This window comes from Poeciliopsis prolifica, unplaced genomic scaffold (genome assembly GCF_027474105.1).
Source record: "Poeciliopsis prolifica strain line A6 unplaced genomic scaffold, Auburn_PproV2 SCAFFOLD010, whole genome shotgun sequence".
NCBI lineage: Eukaryota > Metazoa > Chordata > Actinopteri > Cyprinodontiformes > Poeciliidae > Poeciliopsis > Poeciliopsis prolifica.
The window spans coordinates 10,319,034-10,344,416 of NW_026562385.1; the positions used below are offsets into that span (position 1 = coordinate 10,319,034).

Here is a 25,383-nt window from a genome sequence, read left to right on the forward strand (position 1 = left end):
TTAGGAATGATCCTGAATGGCAGGCAACATACCCTCTCATTTGGCACTACAGGTCAAGGAACACAAAACCAACAAGGTCTTTGGGCCTGCACAGCTGTTCCTGACAATTGAGGAGTTTGGCTGGCTTGAGCAGTGGTTGTCCATCAGGAAGACCTTCAACCCATCATCTGAGCTGGTTTTCTTTAATGAAAACCAGCAGAAGGTGACGAACCTGCAGCAACATCTGCAGTCTGCCTGGTTGGAGATGGGGATTTCCGGGTCTCCCACCTTCATGGACATCCGTACCTCCATTGCTACCTATGTAAGTAATTATATCTTTTTTTTTTTGTGTGTGAAAATGTCAAATTAAAAACAAAGTGTTTAACAATTTCTTTTGTTTTTCAAGGCCAGAAATGTCTTGTCGCCTCAGACCAGGGAAAAAGTGAGCAGGAGCATGTGCCATAATGTTACAACAGCTGAAAAATTTTATGCCATGCATCAGAATGCTGACCAGCTCTCTGAGCTGCGGAAACAATTTCAGCTGGCCACTGACCCTGATGCCCCAGGATCCAGCCTCAAGGAGGAGACTTCTCTAATGGAGTGGACACGAGGAGCCTGCAAAGGAAGTTAAGGTCAGTCTTTAACAATCCATTACTCAAAATGGCAGACTTGAAGCAGTCATCTAGGGTCATTCTAACATAATCCTAAATGTTTGCCACAGGTTCCTTCCAGTCAGACAGGCTCCACCCAGAGCCAGGACTCAGCTGACTTGTCGAGCCAGACCCAGACCCAGAGCCCCTTCCAGACACCGAGAAAGGGCTCCATTTCATCTAAAAGTCCATTTTTGATGTGTCACAGTGCACAGTATACCGTCTGCACCGCAAGCTGGTTAGGGTTAGGGTTAGGTTAGGGTTCCAATATCTGCTGAAGACAAACTTCCTGGATAAACTGAAACAGTTTTCCGTCTAAATCTGCAAAGGTACGAATGATTCTGGATTTAACCGTAAGGCAGATCATAAATCTTTCCTTTTGTCATTCAAACAGAAAAGTAAAGATTCTTTTTGCATGTTACACTTCCAAGAAGAGGCTTGCAGCATAGTTGCCTTGGTGCGTAATAAGAACTGGAACCAGAACAAGAATCCGTGATGCTCAAGACGCTCCTGGAATTTTAAGATGTTTTTATTTGATTTATTTTATGATTGTTTTTGGCTGTTTTGTTTTTAATGTAGATTGAAACAAGGAGGTTGGAAAGTTTAGAAAAATGCTTGACATACAAAGCTTTTTTTTTTTTTTTTACATAAAACAGATGTTTGAAAAAAAGCAATTTTCATCTTTTGTCATCTTTTGAAGTTTTGTAAACGTGCAGAGATAAGACACTTAGCATGCAACACTCGATTGTGCAGTTTTTTTTCTGGGACTGCAGGTGGAAATGAATATTGTGTTAAATCCATATGTTTACGACATTATTGCACTGTTAAAATTAGGATAAACAGATTGCATTCATGTGCAGTAAATGTAAAGGGTTTCTGTTATTTTTTTTATCAAAGGTAATCCTATCGGTAATCCTACTGCATCAGTCAACTTCCATCTTGTTTACATCATGCTTTCTTTTCGATTTTTAATTCGCCAGATGCAAATGCTTCTGCTGCTGATCTATTCTGATTCCCGGCATCAGATCGCTCCTTACTGCATTCCCAGAATGTCTGCATGACTTCGGTGCAATGAAGGGAATGTTGCAACAGTGTCTTCAAAACTGAAGGCGCAGTCAAGGTTGAAATCTATTCCTTTTACAAATTCAAATTGGAAAAGTTTGTATTTGGATGCAGCCCCTTCTACCTCCCATGGAAGGTGCCTAAAAATGGCTAATGAGTCTTCTGGAAAAAAAGCCAAACCTGTAGAACTTCGACAAATGCACCACATAACCCATCCAAATGATCAGAGTCAAATGGTCCACTGAGCACTTGAGCCTGCAGACCGTTGTTATAAACATTTGTGAAAGAACGAGTCGCTCTCAGTGAACTCCAGCACCGAACCGTGACAAACGAAAGTTTCTCACTCCTAACTATTCCAGCCGACCGTCAGATGTATTATAATAAGTAAATGGAAGTTTTTTTTGTGAACGACAGCAACTAAGTGATGAATCACGTTTCTCCATCTGGCGATCTGATGGAGGAGTCTGGGCCTGGCGGTTGTCTGGACAGTGATACTTTTCTGACCGCATTGTGCCATGATGTGGTGTTATTTTTCCCTTGATGTGAGTTTTCACTAATGAGATGAAACTAGACCAGAATTTTAGTAGGTGGTCTGCCAACACAAAAGAGACACAATCAAAACGGTCAGATGACTTACAGCTCAGAAACAGTCCAAATAGTTTGTTTCTTTCCTGTTCTCGGAAAGTTTCTGTTCTCCAGTGTTTTTTCAAAGGTAAGTTACTACTTGTGATGAATCTCATAGTAATTATGAGATTCCGTGTAACTCCTGGCGCACATGGGCGCTAACTAAGTTGCTTGTTTGCACTAAGTCAGTTTGTTCACTTGTACAAACTGTTATGTGTAAAACAGCATGGCTGGGCGAGGACTGACACAGTCTTGTGAAATACAGAATAGGACTATGACTACTGAAGTTAGCAAAACTGGCGACGGACAGCAACAATGGCCGATGCTGATGTCAGAAAGGTACATTTGAAAATATGTCTGTTTTAAAGAGAACTTTGTGATTTGATTTTCTTGACTGAAAGAAGAAACAGAATAACAATTGTGGACAAGAAAAAAAATAAATTAACAATCACAGTCAGTTCACGCACTGATTAAAACCAGTCTTTCTTTCCTCTGGCAGCAGGAAGTTTGATACCAACAAATAATGTTTCATTATCTTTTATCATCGTTAGATAACGAAACATTGCAAGAGCATTTCCTTCAAATGTGATGAAGGAAGTGCTGTTTTCTGAAGTGTTTTTGTTGCCTAGCAGCTTTTTGCATATTTTCACCGCCATTTATAGACTTTTTCTCTGCTGCTGGGCAGAACCTGCTCATCAGATTCGAGTCGGAGTCTCGTGTTTTCACCAACATTAACAGTTTAGCCAAATGTTAGCCAAATAAATTTAAGGCTAAATCTGTCCATGTGCATGATTGAATCTGATGCAGTAGAATTAATCATTTAAAGACAAAAATAAAAATAAACAAAAGCTGGACTGAATGAAAGCTCCTTACATTTACTTAACATTTATTTGTATTAATAAAGTCGCAGCAGCGGTTCGACAAGCAGTTAAAACAACATAATGTCCACATGTATACAAGACACTACAGTTTGAGCACAATGATAAAATTATGTATTTATTACAATATTTTCATTATTTACTTTTCAAATACTTCATGACTTTCTGTCGTCTACAGCAGCTTCTTTATTGTCATCAACAGTCCAACTCTCTGTCGCGGTTGCGTTGCTGTCCTCCAGGCCAGCAGGTCTTATCAACACATTCATGTTGAACTCTGGTGGCGGCTGAAACGTGTCCTTCCTCTCCCTCACCTGAACATCAACTCCGTACCGTTTAATGGCTACATTTTCTCCAGAGGAGTTTAGGCGAATCTTATCCTACAATGTGGTCACTAGGGGAGGATTGGTCAGTGTTCACTCTTCATCGCTGCATGTTTCGTCCCACAAGCCGGAGCTGCCTCCTCTCAGGCGGGAGGTCTTGTCATCGTCCGTTTTGTTGCAGACTTTGCAGATCCTCAGCGGTTTGTTGGGGTGGATGTGTTGGATGAGGGTCCGGCCCTTGGAGCACGTGTTGCACACCACGAAGCCGCACTTCCTGCAGTGATGTCGCCGGTTGATGCCGGTGAACGTGGCGAGGCAGCGCATGCACTTCTGAGCGGCTCGGTCGGGGATCCAGGATCTGGCGTAGGTTGTCTCTGTTTGGGGGCCCGGCTCCTGCAGCAGGGTCTGCTGGCAGACCTTGATGTGCTGCATCCAGGCTTTCTTCTCCTCGCCGGAGGAGGCCGACACGTAAAAGGACTTACGAGGCGTGCAGATCAGCCACTGGTGCTGCACATCGTCAGAGTCCTCCATGTCGTCCAGCTTGATGTCCTCTGAAATGACACAATGATCGTACCATCTTAACCCAGTTCGGCTGCTGTCTAATTTTACTCTTGAATTGATGTGTGTGACTTACTTAACGGGATGATCTTGGGGTTCTTGTACCAGCGGTTGGTCATGATGATGCTGCTGTACACCAGGATGTCGTTGAAGAGGAAGAACATTTTCTCCTCCCTCTTCTTACGGCCCTGCTTCATCAGGGGCCCCTCTCCTGTCAGAAATCGACCTGGTGTGAAAAGCTGCGGCGCTGATGGATGGAAGGAGTTCTCAATTTTCTTGATCCTTTGGCGATTCTGATATTCAGAAACTAGTAAATCCATGATGTTAATGTTTTGGTCTGTTGCAGCAGCAAGAGCAGTTTGGTTGTTGAGTGGCCACCAGGCAGAGAGGAGAGCCTATAAAAGGCCTCGCTTCCTTCCTGGTGACATCAGGGGAATTTTTGCAGGTGGAGCCAATGGGAAAGGAAGTTATGCAGCCACAAAAACAACAGAAAGGTGGAGGGCGGCTTCAGTATTCTTAATTTCTGTTGCATTTCATAAAACGTCAGTAAAAAATCTTAATCTTGCTTATTATGGAATTTAATTGGTTTCATCTGATGGTTAAATAAACCAGATTTACTAAAGTCTGGTGTATTTATTCAAATCTGGTGTATTTTAGTCCCATCAAACAAAAAAAAACGCAGCATCGTGTTGCTAAAGATGTGAAAACACTTTGCCTTACCTGGATATGTGTTTACAACTTTTCAAAAGATAAAAATTGCTTCCTTAATAAAGGGCTGAATCCAAATGCAACTTTTCTAATGAATATTTATGAAAACTTTGAATTGTAACATGTTTCTATTGACTGGAGACCATACTAGCATACGTTGGTGGCCCAGTCAAAGTCCAGATTTTAATCTAATCCATAGATCAAATGATGAGGATGATGGTAAAGGGGCCTTCCTCAAAATTTTGGAGCTAATCAACAGAGATAAAGTTGGAAATATGCAACAAGCTGCTCAGCAACAATAAGGGTTTTGTTCATGTATGATTGTAACGTTAATCATTTTTCCTCTGATTGTTATTTATAACATGTCGGTTTTTAATGATGCATTTCTTTCAAATGCTTGTTGTGTTTGGAAACAAACTTTCTGGGTAAATTAAAAATGAATTTCCTTGTGAATCTGCCAGAGGTCAGAAAGGTCAACGTGAAGCGACTGATTTTCTGTTTCATCTTTTCAGTTATCAAAGTCAAAACTGCAGATTGACTCTGAGCTTGAAGATCTGGAGCCAGTGGAAGAACAATCTGCTGACATTCCTAGGATTTTAAGGATCTTAATCAACTCTTCTCCAGGCTTTCTTTGCACTTTTGCTTCTTTTACACACATTTTGATTACACAGTCTGCCTTTACTGAAACGAGGAAACCTGACAAGTGGAAGGGAAAAAGAAAAGGCTGTGGAAATGAGATGAAATGTTCCTGGAATCACATTCTACAAGAACCAGGAAGGGTTTATGTGGCGAGTTACCTTCCCGGTTCTTAACTAAAACCTGTAAATCCTTCCCCCACTATACTAGAAATGAGAAGACCTGAAAATGGATATCCAGGAAAAAGACAAAGTTATTTGTCACTGCTCCAAAGTTTGATGGAGTTTGACAAACTGTAAAGTTTGTTTGTTTCATGATTGGTGGCTGTTTTGTGTTTTTATGGTGTTTGAGCCATTTTGAACTGCCTTGTGGCTGAAATGTGAAACTCAAATAATCACCTGACTGGTGGCTTCATGATTTACACCCAGTTTAAAACAATGTCAATTTGTCTCCATGTTGTGACGAACCACTAACTGTGACCATTTTCAAAGTGGACAGAAAATGAGAGGAAAAAGTCAAAAGTAAAAATACATAAAAAACAAGAACAACAAAACCCCCTAAAAAAACTCATCTACAACTAAAAGGAGTGAGGAAACATTTCTGCTAAATGAATGTAATAATTATTGAATTGTGAATCAAAGCAAGAAAAAAACAACCAAAACGTTCTAAAAGTTCATGTTTGCATGTTTTATTTTGTCTGTTGCTTGGGAAACGGGTTTACCAGCCATAAGCTAACGCGGGTGAGCTAGCATGACTTTTTTCAAGTCATAGAAAAGTTTTGGGAAAAAGTTTGATGGAGTCCAACTTTTTCTCCAACATACCTGGATCAGCTGATAACAGCTGGATCATTTGATTCAGACTGAACAAGTTATAAAACTCCAGGAATGGAAACTATTTGGGACTTTTTATGCAATAAAGTGGGATTTCATGCACTCTGAACTTCAGTCGCTTCAACAGATCTCAGATCAGATCCCAGTGATCATCAGACTGACTGACTCGGCCACTTCAGTACCTTCATTGTCTTTCTCTTATCAAATAAGCTCCACTGTGTCCTTTCTTCAGCAGTGGAGTCTTATGCAGTGAATGTGTCTAGAAACCATAGTGGCAGCTGCTTTTGGGTTAGACTTAGAGACTTAGACTTGACTTTATTGATCCCTTGGGAAGACTCCCTCAGGAAATTATAGTTACCAGCAGCTCACAGGCAAAAATGTGGCACACAGTAAGCATACACAAAATACAAAAAAATACAAATTAAATACAAAACAAAGAATATAAATACAACACAAAGGAAATTATAGCAATTTGGTGGATAGATTGACCAGTGATATGGTATTGCACTGTATGGTTTGGCCTGATAAATATGGAGTTCACATTTGTAGAAAAACTACTCCTTCTTCCCTCTGTCCTGTGTCACCTCCGACCCCCCAGTGAGGAGTTGTACAGTCTGAAGGCGTCGGGGACAAAGGAGTTCTTGAATCTATTTGGTCCGGCACTTGGGAAGCAGCAGTCTGTCACTGAACAGGCTCCTCTGGCTGCTGATGACGGCGTGTAGAGGGTGGCTGCTATCGTCCATGATGTCCAGCAGTTTGTTCAGTGTCCTCGCCTCTGCCACCGTCACCAGAGAGTCCAGCTTCATGCCGACCACAGAGCCGGCACGCCTGATCAGTTTGTCCAGTCTGGACGTGTCCTTCTTGGATGTGCTGCCTCCCCAGCACACCACGGTGTAGAAGAGGACACTGGCGATCACTGACTGGTAGAACATCCACAGCAGTTTGCTGCAGATGTTAAAGGACCACAGTCTCCTCAGGAAGTACATCCTGCTCTGCACCTTCCCGTACAGGTGGCTGGTGTGTTTTGACCAATCCAGTTTACTGTCCAGCCACAGCCCGAGGTACTTGTAGGAGTCCACGACCTCAACCTCCGTTCCCTCTAGTACGACTGGTCTCGGCATTGGTCTGGACCTCCCAAAGTCTATAACCAGCTCCTTCGTCTTAGAGGTGTTGAGTTCCAGGTGGTTTGTGTGGCACCAGAGAGCAAAGTCCCTCACCAGACAGCGATATTCCTCCTCTCCGTCGTCCCTGATACATCCGACTATGGCTGTGTCATCAGCATACTTCTGTATGTGACACAGCTCCGAGTTGTAGTGGAAGTCAGAGGAGTACAGGGTGAAGAGAAGAGGGGCCAGCACTGTGCCCTGAGGGGCTCCTGTGCTGCTGACCACAGTGTCAGACACGGTGTCCTTTAGCCTGACATACTGCGGCCTGTTGGTGAGGTAACTATGGATCCAGGTGACCAGGTGCTGGTCCACTCCCATGCTATTTAGTTTGTCCTGGAGCAGAAGGGGCTGGATTGTATTAAAGGCACTGGAGAAGTCCAAGAAAAGGATCCTCACTGTGCCACTGCCCTTACCAGGTGGGAGTGGGCCCGGTGCAGCAGGTAGAGGATGGCATCCTCCACACCAACATCTGCCTGGTAGGCGAATTGCAGGAGGTCCTGAGCGTGTTCCACCTGAGGTCTGAGGAGGCCGAGGAAGAGCCGCTCCAACGTCTTCATCAGGTGTGAAGTGAGTGCCACGGGCCGAAAGTCATTCAGCTCGCTGGGCCTGTTCTTCTTGGGCACTGGGACGATGCAGGATGTCTTCCAGAGGGTGGGCACTTCCCTTAGCTGCAGGCTGAGGTTGAAGATCCGCTGTAGTGGCTCTCCCAGTTCAGCAGCGCAGGTCTTCAGCAGCCTTGGACACACCTGGTCCGGCCCTGCTGCTTTCCTGGCTTGAGTTTCCTCAGCTGTTCTCTGACCTGGTCTGTGGTGATGTGGGGTGGAGGTTGTGCTGAGGTGTGTGGGGGGGTTGTCAGTGTTTTGTTGTCTGTGGGGAGGTGTGTGGTAAGGAGCAGAGGTGGCTGCAGTGAGAGAGGGGGTTGGGGGGGCACAGACTGGTTGAACCTGTTGAAGAAGTTGTTCAGTTCGTTTGCCCTCTCCATTGTTCCCTCAACGACTCTGGTCTTTGTGTTGAGGCCAGTGATGGTCCTCACACCTTCCCAGACCTCCCTCATGTTGTTCTCTCTCAGCTTCTGCTCCACCTTTCTCCTGTAGCTGTCTTTTGCTTCCCTCACACACTGTGATGTGATGTGTGAATAGTTTTGCATGTGTGGTCTGGACCTTTAGAAGTATATTTTCTGACAAAGCATTGATTTGTTTAACGCTTATTCCGCGTTCCATCTCTTGAAGGAAATGGTGGGACGCTCCCCGTTCTCTCCTCACCACAGCTGTGGTGTTTCCAACATATTTAAATTATGCAACTGAGACAACAATAATAGTGGGTCCTGTTAGTTCTTAAAGTTAATTGACTGACTTAATTAAGCAAATTAATTTACCTAAGTTAATAAGAAGGATGGGTCGGAAATGACGCTGGTGTTTCTGTAAAGGAGCTAAAGCAAAGCCGTCTCTGTCCGTCTGTCATATCCTGTGTTTTGTTTCATGCCGTGATTCAGACCCATTCCAACAAGGCAACTTGATGATGAGCGGCTGGACGTGGCTTGATTCCTGTCAACAGTTGCTCATCTGTTTTTTAAATCTGATAAGAGTCTAAAGATAGCAGGGCTGGAAACAGGAGAAGCTCAGAAGAGAGCCAAGAAAAACACAGAGAGGCCTTTTACCACGATCAGATAGGATCAGGCGGATCTTTCTACCTGAAGAGGATAGGCGACCTTGAGCGGGCCATTAAACGAACACACTGCAAAAAACAAAAAAAAAAAAAAACACACAAACCGTGTATTTTTGGTCTAGTTTCTGGTGCAAATATCTTCAAATAAGACTAACTCACAAGAAACTTTTCAGTAAGAGGCAGGAGTTTGTTTTATGTAAATGATTCCTTCATTTTGCCTTGTGATTCATTTCTACCACTTTAATGAATCACTGACTTAAAACAAACTCTTGTATCTTGCTGAAAAGTTGTTTGTAAGTCAGTATTTTTTTTATTTTTTTATTTTTTTTCAAGCTAAGATATTTACATCAGAAACCAGAGACAAAATGCTCGGTGAGATTTTGTGCTTTTGCAGTGCGCTGTGCTCACAGTGCACTGCTTTGGGTCCCACAGTCGAAAGTGTATTACATGAATTACATTACTGTGGGTTTTTTTTTTTCCCTCAGTTCGTTTCGGCCTTGGAAGGCAAACTGGACCGACTGGTGCTTTCCTGGCGTGTAATTGGGTTAATCAGCACCGGGATCTTATTTCGTAACGCACCGATTGATGCATGTTTTGCGGCATCTGTGAGAGTCAAATCCGGAAAACTACAAAACTTTTACCAGCTTTCAGACAGAAACCGGAACAATAGCAGACCGACCAGGTCTGATGTGAAGGTGAAATGTCTGAGGAGGGGGAAAAACGTACCTGAAATGGGTTTAAACATAGATGCGTAAAATATAAATATTCCTCGATTCCTCTATTCACAAATAAATGTTGTAACAGTTTTTTCCAGTCATTTCATTGAACGTCTACAGCTGAACGTCACTAAAAGGCCCACCTTTTTTGTCTAGATCAGTTTTGTCATTAGGTTGGAAACTATAAGGTCACAATAAGCAATTAGTCGCGTGTTAAATGAACATGAGTTGATGATTATTTTCTGAGGGGAAGTTTTGTTATCAGACTTCATGATGCATCTTATTTACGTCACCAGCTGTGTGTTTTTTTTTTCTGTTTTATTTATTGTTTGTGATTGTTTAATGTTGAATATTTACAATTTCTTCCAGGTGCAGCATGAAGAGTTATGTACAAAAATGTATTTATTTTTCAATACAGTCCTTGAAAATGGTCTAAAAAAACCCAATCATTTATCACGATAACTATTGAGACAACTTATTGTCCACCCTTCTTTTTGCATAGGTTCTCAGGTTTGAATTTGTTTTAAAATGTGTAAATATGTAAAAAAAAAAAAAAAGATGCTCCAGATGTTTTAATGTTTCAACATCGCCTTCCCATTTTGAAGAGCGGGCCCCGGATGCCAGCATGTGTTTGATTTTGCAGTAACAGAGAGAGCGCCTGCTGAAAAGGTCCGGATGGTCGGAGGTAAAGTGCCACCAGCGGGGCGGGGTTCGATTCCTGTTAACAGATTTATTTTTAGCCTTGGCGAAGCTGTGAAGATGAGAGAGATGACAGAAATAGGTTCATTGTTGTTCCAAGGCCCATACCGTTTATCTGGATCAGACGCAATAGCCCTTTACATACCTGGTGTTGTTTGGATAACAGTTTTGATGCTCACATGTGAAGAGCTTCAGGGAGGTTTTTTGATCGTAAGGTGAAGGCAGAGACCCAGATCCTGCTCTGGGTTTTCCTGGCTACTTTCCAAGCCTGCAGGGTTTTTTTTTTTTTTTTTTGTCTCCTGCCAGTAAAAACACCTGATTAAAATTCCTTCGGAGAAACTTGCTGCATGGGTTACGGACTGCTTCTGAAAAACCCCCATCAGCAAGTTTCTTAAGAGTTTCTCTGACTGACCCAGTTTGTGTGTGTGGCAGTACCATGTCTTGGTACTGCTTTCGTTCACTGAAATCAACTCCCTGAGATGTTATTCAACTTCTCTACATCTCGCTTCCTGTGTTCCTTTGTGTTCTCTAACCGCTTCTCATAAAACGATGCACAACTTTATCCACTGAGATATGCATGCTATATATATCATAAACATGTATAAAAGGTAAATAAATACTTTAGCAAAGCAAAGAGTTGAGGTACAAAGCTAACCGGCCCACAGCTCATGGCTGTCGACTTAAAAAAAATCAAAATCAAAGTGAAACATTTCAGATATATGATAGCCAAAACAAATCATATAACCAAAACTGGTTTTATGCAATAGTTTTGAGAATTGGTCCAAATAATAAAAATAATGCAAAAAAGTCCAGAAAACTTTAACATTTCTGATCCATTTCACAATAATAGTATTAAAATTTAAAATCTTCTCCTGTAGGTTTTTTGTTGTTGTTTTGTGGAAAAACTCCCTCCAACTGAGGCTTTCCTGGGTTCACGCCAGAAACACTAAACAAAGACGGGCGAAACTGGTTTATCGTCATTGCAACAATCTGAAAATGCCTCCCAGGCGTCGTCCTCCAGGAACCTGCAGGGCTTTGGCACCAAAGTGCAGAAAACAACAAAACCTGATCAGAAAAGACAAACCAGTCTGTCTTGTGTTACGCAACAGCTCCATTTCATGAACCAAAAATAATTCAGACGCTGTTTATACTAGTTTTATTGTCTTCAGCTTAAAAAAACAAACAAAAACAATAGTTATATATAATAGTTCTAAATAGATTTAAAATTAAAAGTGTTCTCACTGTTCTGTTCACTTTTCATATCATCTCTACTATCCTGATTGTTTCTAACTTTACTGAAGTTGGACGCAATACCGTCTTTTTCAAGCTTGAATTACTTCTGATTTCTGCCATATGAGGAAAAACATATAAAACACAAAATAGACCTAAATAGGGACGTAACAAAAACAAATTCAGTTCATTTGGTCCAGAGTCGAGCTGACTGGACCAAACATGTAGCTTAGCATCAAGAACTTGAACACAAACGAACAGAAGGTCAATTTCCCCTGAGTAAGGTTTTGCTTGAGATGATCCATTTTTATCCATTTGATTTTTTGAAGCTTTACTAAACCAGGCAGGATGGATTTTTTTTTTGTTTTATTTAAAACTTGCAGCCTGAAATTAGTCGGTTCCTCTTGAGGGTCAAGGGAGTAAGGAGCTGAAAGTGTAGAGGAAATGTGAACAAGCATAACATTGTGAACACCACTAATACCAATTATAACGACACAACTAAATAAACACAGATTCACCTTCCATGACGAAAGCAGCTGAGGACGACGATGGGAAAGAGATCTCAACAATGTTTGTCCACAAAATGTTCCACAATGTGAACCTCAAATAAAAAAAGATTTTGACAAAGTTCAGTTTTAGACTTTTTTTTCAACCTCTGGCTGCAGCAGACTGAGACAACAAAGACTATTGTTGAAATTGTTTTTCAGAAAATTAACATTTTAATCAAGTTCAAAGCGCAAAAAATAAATGCAATCAGTCTGATCTACGATGATGCATTTACAGACTTGCTTTAAAAGGATTGCTGATAGTTTGAGGTAATTTATAATGACTCGGGAGATTTCAGTTGATCCTGATACAAGAAAATAGCGCCATCTTTTGGACAAGGTGGGGTGTTACAGTCACTTTTCACATTATTTCAAATAACTATTTATTAAAGAAAAAACAGCTGCACATTCCTCTTTGTAATTGTGATTAATCAGAGTTTCTTGGAAAGAGCTGAGATACGTGTGGTGGATGAGGTTCACTGTGACATGCATGGATTTCATTGAAGAGTTGCTCCTCTACCTTACAGAGGGGGCTTCATGTTGAAGAATGTCTGCATCCTTCTAATCCACCGAGCCCACGGAGGCTTTTGCTGCTGCTGGTGATGAAGATAGTAGCCGCCTGCCACAGTAAGGATGAGACGAGACGAGGCATGTCCCACTGCGTCCCGTCATTTCAAACCATTTGTCCAGAAACCAGGAAGTTTACAACCACCACTGAGCCCTGCGACGTTTACGTTAAACCCTCACTTTTTGAATGGGTCAAGCTCACACACTGCACTCTGCACTAAAAGTATGAAAATAAGTCAGTGTATCTATTTGTGACATTTGAAAACAATTTAAAAACAGCAATGCCACCGGTTGCTTAAATGCAAATCCTTGAAGTGTGTTCTGGAAAACTGACTGTGAATTCAATTCAGTGATGAAGATGATAATGCCTCCAGAAAACATTTTGAGTTAAAAATGTCTCCCTAGTTTTTTAAAATAAGATGTCAAACATTGGAAGCTTGCAATGACGGAAAACTTATTGCACCCCTAAATCTAAGAAAAACTAGAGGTGCAACATGATTAATAAGTAAACGTAAACTAATAATTTCTAAATTTCAAATAAGGCTTTGTGTTAGTGAAGTGTGCTCTCTCTAACTTATTTTTACTTCCTGGTTCGTCCTGCTACCAGCCAAACACAGAAAGGATCCACTTGAGCTCAGACAACTAATATTTACCCATTTAATATGGTGATTTAAACTCCAGTTCAGATGGCATATGTTCACAGATTTCTTTTCCTATTGAACAGTTGGTAGCCATGTTGCCTTGCAGCAACAAGACGCTGCGTTCGAATCCAGCGGCGTCCCAAGAACATTTTCATCGGGAAGACCAGAGAAAATTTTAGGCACAACTAAAAGACCAAAAAAATAAAAAATACAAAAATCATAGAGAAACATCAAATCCTGGTCTGAGTTTGCATGTTCTCTCTGTGGATGCATTGGTTCTCTCCAGGTACTCCTCCCACCAGCGGATCAATGCGCTAACTGAGCAGCTCGGACTACGAATGTCGTCTGTGTTGTAAATCATAGCAGAGAAATAAATACAGCTGATATCTATTGGATTGTCTTCATTTCTCAAGAACTCAAAGTACAAAAGCTGTCGATAAGAAAAGTCAGAGCACTCACCGACAGAGATTCCCACACCGCTGACTTATCATCCATAACATCCAACACCGAAGGAAGACATTCACTGGGTTGCAACTAATATTTCATTAAATATGCAAATTTATGATATTTTTTAAGAAAATACCTTCATGACATTATACATGGCTCAATATATGTACTATATTTGTGGTACAAATGGATGTGCAGCTTCAGGAATATGAAAAAGGCACAGAAGAAGAAGAACGACAACACAGGCGTAGTTGCAGTTTTTAGCGCTGAAGCTGAACAGGTCTGAGGCGACACTGAAGGAGCAACGAGCTGAAGCACTGAGGCAGCACACAATCACAGTTCAACATCCGTGTGGAAGCGAGCGATCCCCGTCGTTCAATCACAACTCAGCTGAGAATTCAACTAATGCACAAGACGTTAAGCGGTGACAAAGAAAAAGAAACTCATGGTGGCGTTTGTTTCCGCCTCACAAAGGTTTACATCACATTTTCTCACCTTCAAACCACAAAACTGATTTTATTGGGATTTTATATGACGGAGTAAAAGATATTGGTGAACTGGAAGAAAACATGTTTTTCCAATTGAGAAATAAAAATGTAAATTTTACATCCCCTTTTAATCTGACAGCCCAGAATGCAACGTAACGATGGTGAGACACGGTGGTGGCAGCATCATGCTGTACAGATTGTTTTCTTCAGCTCCAATTGAGGGAGTCAGAAACCTTTCAAATTTAAAGAGCTGGTTTACAAGATAAAACAATTTCTAAACATGTTCCACATAAAATGTTTTGCTATGAAACCAAATTTAAAATATATATATATTTTTAAATTTTCAGAGTTTAGAACTAAAATAAAAGAAAAAGACATTGAAAATGTTTGTAACAGTTTGACGCTAGTTGCTGTTGAAACCTGGTCGCAGGTACTAAAAGCAGATTTTGCATATGAACTTATGGACAAACTCTCCATTTCTTGGTGAATCCAGAATCAAAAACATTTCCGTGCTGGTTTTGCGAGAGCCACATGTTTCTCTGGAGCCGCAGATTTCAGATCAAAGCATGTTAAACTGTTCCAGTCCCAACTTTAGACTAAGCAAATCCAGACATTCTCAAAGCTTAAAGAACAGGAAAACACTCACAGAGCCGGTAGAGACGAACCTAAAAGACCAAAAGCTGCAACTGCAGCAAAGTAAATCTAGCAACCTCTGAGCCAGGAGCGATAAATCAGCTCCCTTCAACAACACTCTTTGTGCTGCAATCACATAAAATCCCAACAAAATACGCAGAAGTTTGCGGTATTAATTTGACAGAATGTGGAAAAAAGTGTTTTCCGAATACCTTTGCTCATACGCTTGGACACAAACGGCTCCTTTCTGATTTGATCATTTTCCGCTGCTGTTGGCATAATTATTGAGCAGCTAACCGCTGGACCAGCAGACATTTATCACCAACTCTATGAACAAAAGTTGAGTTTTCCTATTTCTAAACTTCTGCCTTCAGCTCTGTAACTAAACACAGGTAATGCCTTGCTGAAGGAGGACTGTTGAGGGTCCAGCTGCTGGTGTCTACTAAAAGTTAATCTGATAAGGGCTTCTGACTAAAATTACCTGGGAAATAATTAGGCAAATAACTTTTAAAAAAAGAAACAAATTCAGTAAAACGGAAGAGATGAAGGAATCGGCGGGTTCCCAGTCGGCGGCGTTAAAGTCTGAGCGATTGTTGCGGGTTTAGTGATATGTACGCATCTACTCCTGCTGGGGGGCCGGGGTCTCGTTGGCGTTGTTGTCGGTGATCTTGTTTTCCAGCTCGTCGTCCGACACGAGGTCCAGGGAGGTTCCCTCCACCTGCAGCGCGCGGCGGCCAGAGCGGCTGGTGGAGAAGGTGATGGGGCCGCCGCGTCTGTGGGAGGAGGAGGAGGTGATCACATGAAGGCAGAAGGATAAAAAAAAAAAAGGTTAATATATTACCCTACTTCTTCTTTTTCACTGTTTTTATCATGGGAGAAAATTACGGCAGAAACTGATTGATGATTTACTCCGAACTACTTTGAGTCAGAGTCAACTAAGAGCTTCAAACTGTGATTTTCAGAGTCCCAACTCCCTCATTTGAGTTTAAATTTGTCTGCATGTCATATTTTCCATGAATCTAAACTGTATTAGATTTTAGATCAATCAATTGATGTACGGAGAAAGAAGGAGCAACTTTTTCAGGTTGACGTATTGCGGCTGCTAATGTTTTTTGTATGTGGTTGGTGCACCTTTGGGACTCATGTCTCTTTAAATGTTAAATATCTCTGTGTTTCAAACTTCCTCTAAAACCAACAGGAACGTAATTCTGTTTCACATGGAAACTCAAACCCTCAAAAAAATAACCCTAAAGTAACATCTGTGCACCGCCTTATGATCCTCCTTTGCTTTCTTCTTCTCTGAGCTTCATTTGTGATCTAATACTGTAGCTACAAAATACAAAGAGAAAATAAACCAATTTTGACCCAAAATAAAACTGCGGAATGATCCTTTAAATATTTGTGGTGGGTGTGTCAAAAATCGAAACGATTAATGAGTTGGACAAGAACCTGGTGTGTGAAAACCAAAAGTCAATAATGTAAAAAAAAAAAGATTTTTGAAATTCAGATTATCATGGAGACATAAAGTCTGCAATGTATAATTATTTTACATTCTCAACTTTCTATTTTTCCATACGTGTCCAGACCTTTCCAGACTGCGTTGGGCCCCTGGGAGTATCAAGTGACTGTTTTTCAATTACATAACTGGGTTTCAGACTCCAGGATAAAATCGAAGGTTTCTCTGTAGAAAAGTTGTCCTGGCTGCACATTTTGCACCAATGCAGGCAGAATCATCTCTAAACACGAAGCTCTGCAGACACAAACAGATTCTGCACCTGAGTCGGTTCTTCAGGGTGTGAACCTCTCTGCTGAGGCCCTCGCTGGCCTCTGTGGCGTCGTCCAGCTCTCTCTGCAGCTTCCTGCGCGAGGCGTTGGCCCGGGTGGCCTCCTCCTCCGCCTCCTCCAGCTGCCGCTTCAGCTGCTTCATGCGGGAGTTGGCCTTCTCCAGCTTCACTCGGGGAAGTGGAAGAACAAACGAGTGAGACGGCGGCGGCGGCGGCCGGAAACCGCGACGAATCGCTTCGGCGTCGCCGTCAGAGGCAGACATACTTGCTCTTTAAATTGATCACCGTGGCGACGTTCGTCCTCCACCTGCATGCAGACTTCTTTCAGCTTCTTCTCCGTCCTTCTGACGATCTTGTTGGCCGCCGCCCGCTCCCTTGAGTGAAGCACAGCCTTCTGTTAGCTGGACAGATCAGGAAAGGAAAGGCGGAGCTCCAGCGGTCGCCCACCTGGCTTCCTGCTCCAGCTGCTCCTCCAGCTGTGCTATCTTGGCCTCCAGAGCGGTGATGGAGGCCTTGAACCTGTTTTTCACCGAACCCTCCAGCTCGCTCAGTTTGGCACGCAGGTCCTTGTTCTGGCGCTCCAACTGCTGCCGGGCGTTTTCGCTCTTCTGCGCCGTGCTGCGCTCCGCGCTCAGCTCCGTGGTCAGGGTGTCCACCTGAACGGGAAGAGGACCCGGACACAGAGCAGGAAAAAAAACGAAAAACAAAAAAAAGGAGGTAAGAAGCAGGGCGTGCTGGGGAAAATGAAGCGTTCTTACACATTTGATGTGATGTAAGGAGCACCTGCATGTTTGTTTTCCTGAAGCGGTCGTTGAGCAGCTCCATGTTGCCCTGCTCCTCCTCCAGCTCCTCCTCCAGCTGGGCGATCCGGGCCTCCAGCCGCCTCTTCTCATCCATCAGGGCGGCTCTGAGAGTCACACAGGACGCCACGTCACGAAGCCTCTGATTTCCATTGCATTTCTAAATCACCACTTTGAACTGAAATGTTTCTATGATTGACCATGAAAGAAATGGTCAGTCGCTAACTTCTGCTATCGCTACAGAAGTTAGCGATAGCAGCTAACAGCTGATCTGGCTGATGAATCGCTTAATCGTATTTTAAAAATGGCATATTCTACAGATTTTTTTATTTAGGTGTTTTTTATACAATATTAAAAATTAGACAGAAATAAATGAGCTTATTCCTTTTATTTTAATAAAATGTTTTTATTTTTAAGTATTTGTCTGTTATCTTATCAGCTTTATCAGGAAGGACCAGACATGCATATATAGGAAATAAAAACTAAATGGAAAATAACATAAAATTAAATGAAAGAGCAACTTTCTGTCTTCTGATTTTATTTTATGTAAGTCAGTCTATATGTATATATTAAAAATAAGAGGCAACTAAACAAATAATTTTAAAAAGACAAATCAAAATTCTTATTTTTAAAAATATTTCTCTGGCAGATTTTTTTCACTTAAAACAAGAAAAATGTCTTTTTATCAGTGAGAAAATCTGCCAGTGGAACTAGAACTGATTAATTCAACAATTATTGACTGAGAGCAAGCATATTTATCTTGCTGAAAGCTTACTTTTGATTAAGTTTTCTCTTATTTTGGTCTGGTTTCAACTAGAAACTAGTTGCAGTGGCAAATGTGGATTTCACCTCCCAACAGTGAAATTCGTTTGGATAATTACCGTCACTAAAAACGTCAATAATCACAATCATTTTGTCGAATTTTATTTTGCCAGGCGTTCTCTTACTTCCCGGAGGTGCTGTTGGAGATTTCGTCCTGCAGCTCGTCTCGTTCTTGCTCGGCGTGACGCCGCCCCCTCTCAGATGCAGCCAGATCCTGAAAACGAGACGAGAGATGCTGCAGCACTTTGCTTCTGTCGCACAAAGGACAAATCGAACAGCAGGCGACAAAGAGAACTCCTGACCTCATGCAGCTGAACGATCTCGGCCTCCAGGCTCTTCAGTTTCTTCTCCGTCTCCTTGGACAGGGCGAAGATGTCGTCTCTGGAAGCCCGGGTGTCCTCCAGCTCCCTCTGGTAGTCCTTCATTTGAGCCTGAAGGAGACAAAATGTCATGAAGAAGACGTGTCCCTCGCCGTTTGATTGAATGCGGGTGAAATTGTCACCTGTAACTTGCGCAGCTGCTTGATAGCTTCGTCCCGGGCCTTGTTGGCGCCTTCGATGTGTCCCTCGATGTCCTTCAAGTCCATCTCCAGCTTCTTCTTCGCTGCCGCAGCCAGAGCTCTCTGCTTCCTCTCATCCTCCAACTCGGCTTCCATTTCTCGCACCTGCAGCCGACGACATTAAAGTCATCAGAAAGAGACTGAGGAGTATGTGGATTTTTACTTTTTCTTTAAGTATCGGCTTCATGTGGCTTATGAGGCAGGGGAGAGAGTCTGACCAGGGAAGGGAGGGAAGAAATTATTATTTCATTTGTTCTTTTTTTTTTAACCACCAGTTCTATTGTTTTCTGAGAAAAGGAAACGGAGAAGCAGTCATGTTTTGTTTTTCATTTCGTGTTACTCTGATGTCTACAGCAGTGCATGAGGACTAATGCAGATGGGGAAAAAAAAAAATCAGCCAAAAATTCAAAAATCTGAAATTTTCTAAAAAAAAAAAAAAACATTTCTGAGTTTGAAAAGTCAAAATTTTGCCAGAAAAAAGTCAGAAATTTCAAGATCAATCTCAGAAATGTCTGAGCTGAAAGGTGTCCTCAACATTTTGAGCATTTTGACACTGCAAGACAAAAAGATGCCCATAAATATAGATTTTAATTGATAGAAAACTACACAGACACCGGCGTAAAGTGGTTGCTGTATGAGCGTTACTCAAAAGGAGGTAAAAATAAAATAATAAAAAAAAGAAAGAGACCAAGTAAAGGTATAAGCTGGATTCCTGGTTAATAATGGGATTGATCAGAATGAATGTGTATTTTGTTATTCACCTGCTTGACCAGAGCTCTCTTCTTCTCGTCGTTCTGGTCATCGCGGCCCTGCAGGTCTCTCTCGTACTGGGCCTTCATGGCCTGCATGTTGACCTCCAGACGCAGCTTGGCGTCCTCCGTGGCCTGCAGCTCGTCTTCCAGCTCCTCCAGCTGAGTCTTCATCTCTTCCAGCTGCTGCTCCAGCGTGCGCTTGGACTTCTCCAGCTCATGGACCTGCAAAGAACGCCCCCCCAAAAAAATCATGTGAATAAAAAAAAAAAAAAAAAAGAAAGAAAAAAGTAAAACAACATAATTTGCTCCAGAATCTTTGCTCACGTTCTTGCCGACGTCGTCCTTTGAGCTCATCAGGTCCTCCATTTCGGCTCGGAGCTGCTTGTTGATCCGCTCCAGCTCCTCTTTGGCCTCCAGCGCCTCGTCCAGAGCTCTGGTCATGGACAGAGCTTTGGTCTCCTTTTCTCTGGCCTCGGCTTCGGCGCGGTCCCGCTCCTCGGCGTAACGGGCCGAGATGCTCTTCTCCTCGGCCAGCATCTGCGGATCAGATCGGGGACTGTGATTGCCAGGGCAAACTGTACTCTGAGTTCACGATTTGTGGAATTTTAAAAATGCATCTCAAGCTCATTTTCCAGAAGAAAGTTTGCAGAAAGATGTGCCTAACATGATGTCAGTTTTAACCCTGAGCATCATTTGCTGTGTTTGAACATCCGGAAAAATCTTTGCTAAATAGTTTACGGTTTTGGATGGAAAAAGCAAGAAGGGTCAAGGGGTATGAATACTTTTTTTAAGGCCACAGATGTTCATAACGTCTTCCAACCTGGTCAAACTTCTTCTGCTTCTTCTCCAGGTTGGAGACAATCTGCCTCTGGTGATCCAAGTCAACGGTGAGGTCATCCAGTTCCTGCTGAAGCCGAGTCTTCGTCTTCTCCATCTTCTCAAAAGCGATGGTCTTCTCCTCCAGACGCTGGCTGGAGAGCTCCAGGTCCTTCTGGAGCTTCTTCTTCACCTCCTCCAGGTTTTCTATTGTTCCGACGTCGTCGTCCAGCTTCTTTTTGCTCTCCGACAGCTGCAAACACCCACACCCACACACACACAGTCAGATTCAGAAGAAAACCCATCGGCATGTCGCAGAAATCTCGCACCCTACCTGAGCCTGGACACTCAGCAGCTGCTTCTCCAGGTTCTTGCGGGCCTCCTCGTCCTCCTCCTGCTGCTCCTGCAGAGCGGCTTTCTCCTCCTCCAGCTGCCGGATGCGGCTGCTCAGGTTGAGCTTCTGGCGGGTTTCCTCCTGGAGAAGCTCCTGCATTGAACGTACACGAGACTTTAGTCAGCTAAAACAAAAAGGACTCAAGAAAAAAAAAAAAAAAAAAAACGACACGTAATGCTGAGATCCTGAGTGTTACCTGTGTGTCTTGTAGCTGACTCTCTAATCCAGAGACATCTTTAGCCATCTTGATGCCCTTCCTCTCCGCATCTTCCAACAAGGCCGACACGTTGTCCAGTTCGGTCTGTGCAGAGAACCAGGTGATCTTTTTCATTTAACTCACATGTAAATAAATAATAATAATAAACAAAAGACAAAACAAAGTTTGTGTCCAAATCAAGACAATATTTGAAAATGGCTCAAAAGAAATTCATCATCCCCACTTGATCTGAACATTGGCAGCAAAAACAGATCAGTGTAAATGGATTTGATTGCTTTAAAGGTTGAATGAGCTTTTGGATTCAAATCCAGGTCTATTATGAATGTAAATATTCCTTTTGTTGTTTCTGGGAATGTCCTGACCTGATTCCAGGTATCCGATCCGGTTCCCGTTCATGACATTTTAAAGCGACTGGTATGAAGGTCCATGGCTGAACTCAAATCCTGACGCCTGTTGTTGATTTTGATCATTAGATTCTACATCAGCTGCGCTTCTGTTAGCCGTTGAGCCTGTGGCTGCGTTTTGTAGCCAGTTTGTTAAAACAACAGCCTTTGTTTTTTTTATTTGCACGGTTTACTAAGTGGAGCACCAAATCAAGGGAAAGATGAGACATTTTTTCATATTCAGGATCACTAGATCAGAGAAAGCATAGTTTGGATATCCTGAATACATTTCAGAATATCAAACAATCACAATGGGTGTAAATATAATTGTTTATTTCCATGCCATGTTGGTGTTTGGGTTGAACTTGACTCCACCCCTCACTTACGTTCTCCTTCACTCGATAAAATTAAAATTTTTATATGCACAATTCATCAGGTACAATGACTTTTCTCGGGTGCTATTTCAGGAAAGTACAACAATTTCAACTTTCTTGTAAGACCCCGTTAAGAGAAAAATAACAATAATAACAAAATGTTTGACAAATTTCCTGCAAATCAGTCACAAATAAACCACCCTGAGGACGAGTCAGTCACCTGCAGCTTGTGTGTGCGTTCAGCCAGCTCGCCCTTGGCCCGCTCGCCCTCGGTGACCCGGGCCATGAACTCCTGCAGCTGACCCTCCAGCTTCTTCCTCTTGTGCTCCGACTCGGTCTTTGCTTGCTGTAAGGTTTTCACCTCGTTGGCCAGCTCCTTGTTGGCACTCTCCTGGCTCTGCTTGGTCTTTTCCAGGTTAGCTTTGAACTGGATTAAAACATAAATGAAATAGAGATGTTGAATGCTAAGCTAAACTGCGTATGTTTATAAAAGCGCGGGGTCAGTCTAGTACCCTCTTGGCCTGCTCCAGCTGCTCGGACAGCTCCTCCAAGGCGGTTCCGTGCCTCTGTCTCATCTCCTGAATCTGAGCCTCGTGGTTTTTCGTTTCCTCTTCGATGGCTTTCTTCAGCTCTGCCACCTCCTGCTCACGCTTGGTTCTGCACAGAGCGGAGACCGGGTTTAAAAGCGCCTCGCCGCGATTAGGGAGAGTGGAAATGAAAACAGAGGAGGCTGTTACCTGAGCTCCTGCTGCGCCGCAGTCGTATCCAGCGTGTCCTCCAGCTCCGTCTTCAGCGCCTCCAGCTCCTCACTCAGATCCCTCTTGAGTTTCTCCGCCTTGTTCCTGGCCTGCTTCTCCGACTCCAGGTCCTCCTGCAGCTCGGACAGCTGGGCCTGCAGCTCTCGGATCTGCTTCAGCGCGTTGTTCTTCTGGTTGATCTCCTCTTCTCCCCTGCGGACGAGTGACAGAGAAGATGATTTATTTTAGCTCTTGGCTTTTCAAATGTTGCTGTTGGAAGAATGTTTTGTATCCCTTGATACAAATGATCAAGAGTGTTGCATATCATGCTTTTGGAGTTCTAATAAGTTATTTATTTGCATCTTTTAGTGTATTGCATAAAAAGGCTTAAATGAAAAACCTGCAGAATTTTCCAATTTTTTTTATCTGATGAATTGATCATCATCAAAATAACCGACAGATTAATCGATAAGTAAAATAATTGCAACCCTAATTTCTCACACATAAGCCTTAACAAGGTTTTGATGTCTACAAAAATAATTATTAATTTGTTTTACATATTTAGCTGAATAAATGGTTAGGCTGCAATTTATTCTGCATCTCCCACCTGGTTTGCATCATCTGCTGCTCCTCCTCCTTCTTGCTCAGCTGAACTTTGAGCTCCTCTATCTGGGACTGCAGCTCGCCGATCTGGTCCTGGAAGTCAGACGTCTCTCCATCCAGCTTCCTCTTGGCCTTCTCCAGCTCCTGCCGGGTTTTCTCCTCTTTCTTCAGTCTCTCTAAATGGTAATCAGAACAGCGCAGAGGCTCAGGAAATAAGAAATTACAAGTCTCATTGCTTTAATCTCTGCTACTTACCCTCCAAGTCCACCATCATCATCTCCTGCTTGTTTCTCATCTTTCCCAGATTTTTGGCTTTCTCCTCCTCCTCAGCGAGCATCAATGTCATTTCATTGATTCTGTCTTCAACCAGCTTCTTCTCCTGATGAAGCAGATGGAAAGCTTTGTGATGAGTCTAAATATATTTAGATTTCAAATATTTTGATCTATTTTAAGCTGCGGTCTCTCTGACCTTCAGGAACTTGGAGTTCTGGTCCTCCAGCAGCAGAATATCCTCTTCGTACTTCTTCATCTTGGCTTCGGCTGTAACTTTCTCAAGCTGAAGCTTCTGCCTCGCAGCCTCCTCCTCATCCAGCTGCTCTTCCAGGTCCTGCAAACATGCATCACAGAAAATACAGTTTAATCAACAAGCATTTTGTTATTTAAAGCAAAATCTGATCACCTTTTTCACTTCCGATACCGATATCTCAGGTTCAGCACTGGCCGATTTTTATCCGATACAGAAAAACAGAACCGAATTGACCTGAAATATTTCATTTTTAAAAAAATTCAGACATAAATGTAATGAATTACGAATGTATTTGATAACTCTGCACCAGTACAGCACATTTAAACGCACTAATAGTTTGGCAAGCTTGGTCAAACATGTAAAAACAAATTTTATTTATTCAGTGAGCGCAATTAGGAGTAGAACCGCCAATGTAAAATAAATTATAAATTTTACAATTTGTCTAATTTGGTCAAACGTGAAAATAAAAGGCATCAAAAATTCTTTCAAAGGTTCCAGAAAGTGAAATTAGAAATTTAAATAGAATGTAAAAATAAATAATGAAGCATTATGTCGCTTAGAGGACAAAACATAGAATTAGACTGAATAGATCTGCCGTCATAGGTGTCACAGATGCACCGACTTTTTTAAAATATCTGGACCGATACAGATATTTATATCAGATTGGTGCATCTCTATTCATAACCCAGAACTTTATAGTTTTCCACTGTTTGACTGTGACGGTCCAGGCCTCCTGGGCACACACCTGGATGTGTGACTGCATCTTCTTCTTCTCGTTCTGCAGCCCCTGGCTCCTCTCCTCCTCCTCCTCCAGCCTGGACTCCAGGTCATGCAGGATCTCCTCCAGCTCTTGCTTTTTGGACGCCAGCCGAGCTCTCATCTCCTCCGCCTCGGCAAACAGCTCCGTTTCCGCCTGCAGCTGCTCCGCGAGGATGTTCTTCTCTTCCATCAGCTGCGCAGAAAAGCAACGTTAGACCCTCTGATCCGCAGCGGAGAGCAGAAACAGGCATGAGTTTAAACAATTTTTAGCCAGGCACAGGCAAAAGTCCTGCTACTGATAGTAACTTGATGCTAATAGGTTGAAATATTCAATATTTCTAATAAGCACTGAGCAAAAACATAGTACTTTGCGAAAAATAAAGCTTACACTAAAGTAGAACTTCACAAGGTGCTCAACATCCTTCATTTTAGCTTTTTGTTGTTTTTTTTTTGTGTTGGAGTTTTTATAAAATTACGACTTTATTTTGGTAACGTTACAATTGTATTCATGTAATCTCATGACTTGATTCTTGTAATTTGAGCAACAAAAACATATAGCCAGGCCGTAATATTCTGCCCTATTATTAAGGTTAAAAAAAAGAAGCTGTAAAACCTACAGGAAAGATGGCGGCCAGGCGCCTGCTGACATCACTCTGAATTATGGAGACGCAACAAGTTCATTGGCGAAAATAAAATCCAAAAATTACGTTTTGCAGACTTGAATTTGATGTTTATAGACATATAATCTGACCAGTCTTCAGCTATTTCTCTAACAGGAATGTATGGAAATTTTAAATTCAAATGCAGGCCACACT

At 42.4% G+C, this 25,383-nt stretch overlaps 2 protein-coding genes across 7 annotated transcripts in view; both read right to left on the reverse strand.

The window, feature by feature from the left end:
* Positions 1 to 3,184: 3,184 nt before the first annotated feature.
* On the reverse strand, positions 3,185 to 4,428 carry LOC129363415 (pleckstrin homology domain-containing family F member 1-like). The gene is made up of 2 exons (XM_055035537.1): positions 4,148 to 4,428; positions 3,185 to 4,064 (listed from the first exon to the last, which is right to left on the reverse strand). Exons 1-2 carry the CDS (start codon positions 4,389 to 4,391, stop codon positions 3,607 to 3,609), a joined length of 702 nt encoding a protein of 233 aa, XP_054891512.1. The 5' UTR covers positions 4,392 to 4,428; the 3' UTR covers positions 3,185 to 3,606.
* Positions 4,429 to 11,632: 7,204 nt separating this feature from the next.
* Positions 11,633 to 25,383, reverse strand: part of LOC129363375 (myosin-10) — a 58,315-nt gene continuing 44,564 nt past the window's right edge. For all 6 annotated transcript variants that reach the window (XM_055035458.1, XM_055035456.1, XM_055035455.1 and 3 more), the window contains 20 exons: positions 24,555 to 24,761; positions 23,753 to 23,890; positions 23,539 to 23,662; positions 23,288 to 23,459; positions 22,681 to 22,893; positions 22,456 to 22,600; positions 22,164 to 22,370; positions 21,166 to 21,270; positions 20,910 to 21,062; positions 20,580 to 20,828; positions 20,084 to 20,296; positions 19,769 to 19,981; positions 18,951 to 19,112; positions 18,751 to 18,879; positions 18,574 to 18,662; positions 17,610 to 17,733; positions 17,274 to 17,482; positions 17,092 to 17,200; positions 16,818 to 16,990; positions 11,633 to 15,815 (listed from right to left, as the gene is read on the reverse strand). In XM_055035458.1, the coding sequence (XP_054891433.1) occupies positions 15,662 to 15,815; positions 16,818 to 16,990; positions 17,092 to 17,200; positions 17,274 to 17,482; positions 17,610 to 17,733; positions 18,574 to 18,662; positions 18,751 to 18,879; positions 18,951 to 19,112; positions 19,769 to 19,981; positions 20,084 to 20,296; positions 20,580 to 20,828; positions 20,910 to 21,062; positions 21,166 to 21,270; positions 22,164 to 22,370; positions 22,456 to 22,600; positions 22,681 to 22,893; positions 23,288 to 23,459; positions 23,539 to 23,662; positions 23,753 to 23,890; positions 24,555 to 24,761 (3,288 nt within the window). In that variant the 3' untranslated portion in view covers positions 11,633 to 15,661. The remainder of the gene's footprint in view (positions 15,816 to 16,817; positions 16,991 to 17,091; positions 17,201 to 17,273; positions 17,483 to 17,609; positions 17,734 to 18,573; positions 18,663 to 18,750; positions 18,880 to 18,950; positions 19,113 to 19,768; positions 19,982 to 20,083; positions 20,297 to 20,579; positions 20,829 to 20,909; positions 21,063 to 21,165; positions 21,271 to 22,163; positions 22,371 to 22,455; positions 22,601 to 22,680; positions 22,894 to 23,287; positions 23,460 to 23,538; positions 23,663 to 23,752; positions 23,891 to 24,554; positions 24,762 to 25,383) is intronic.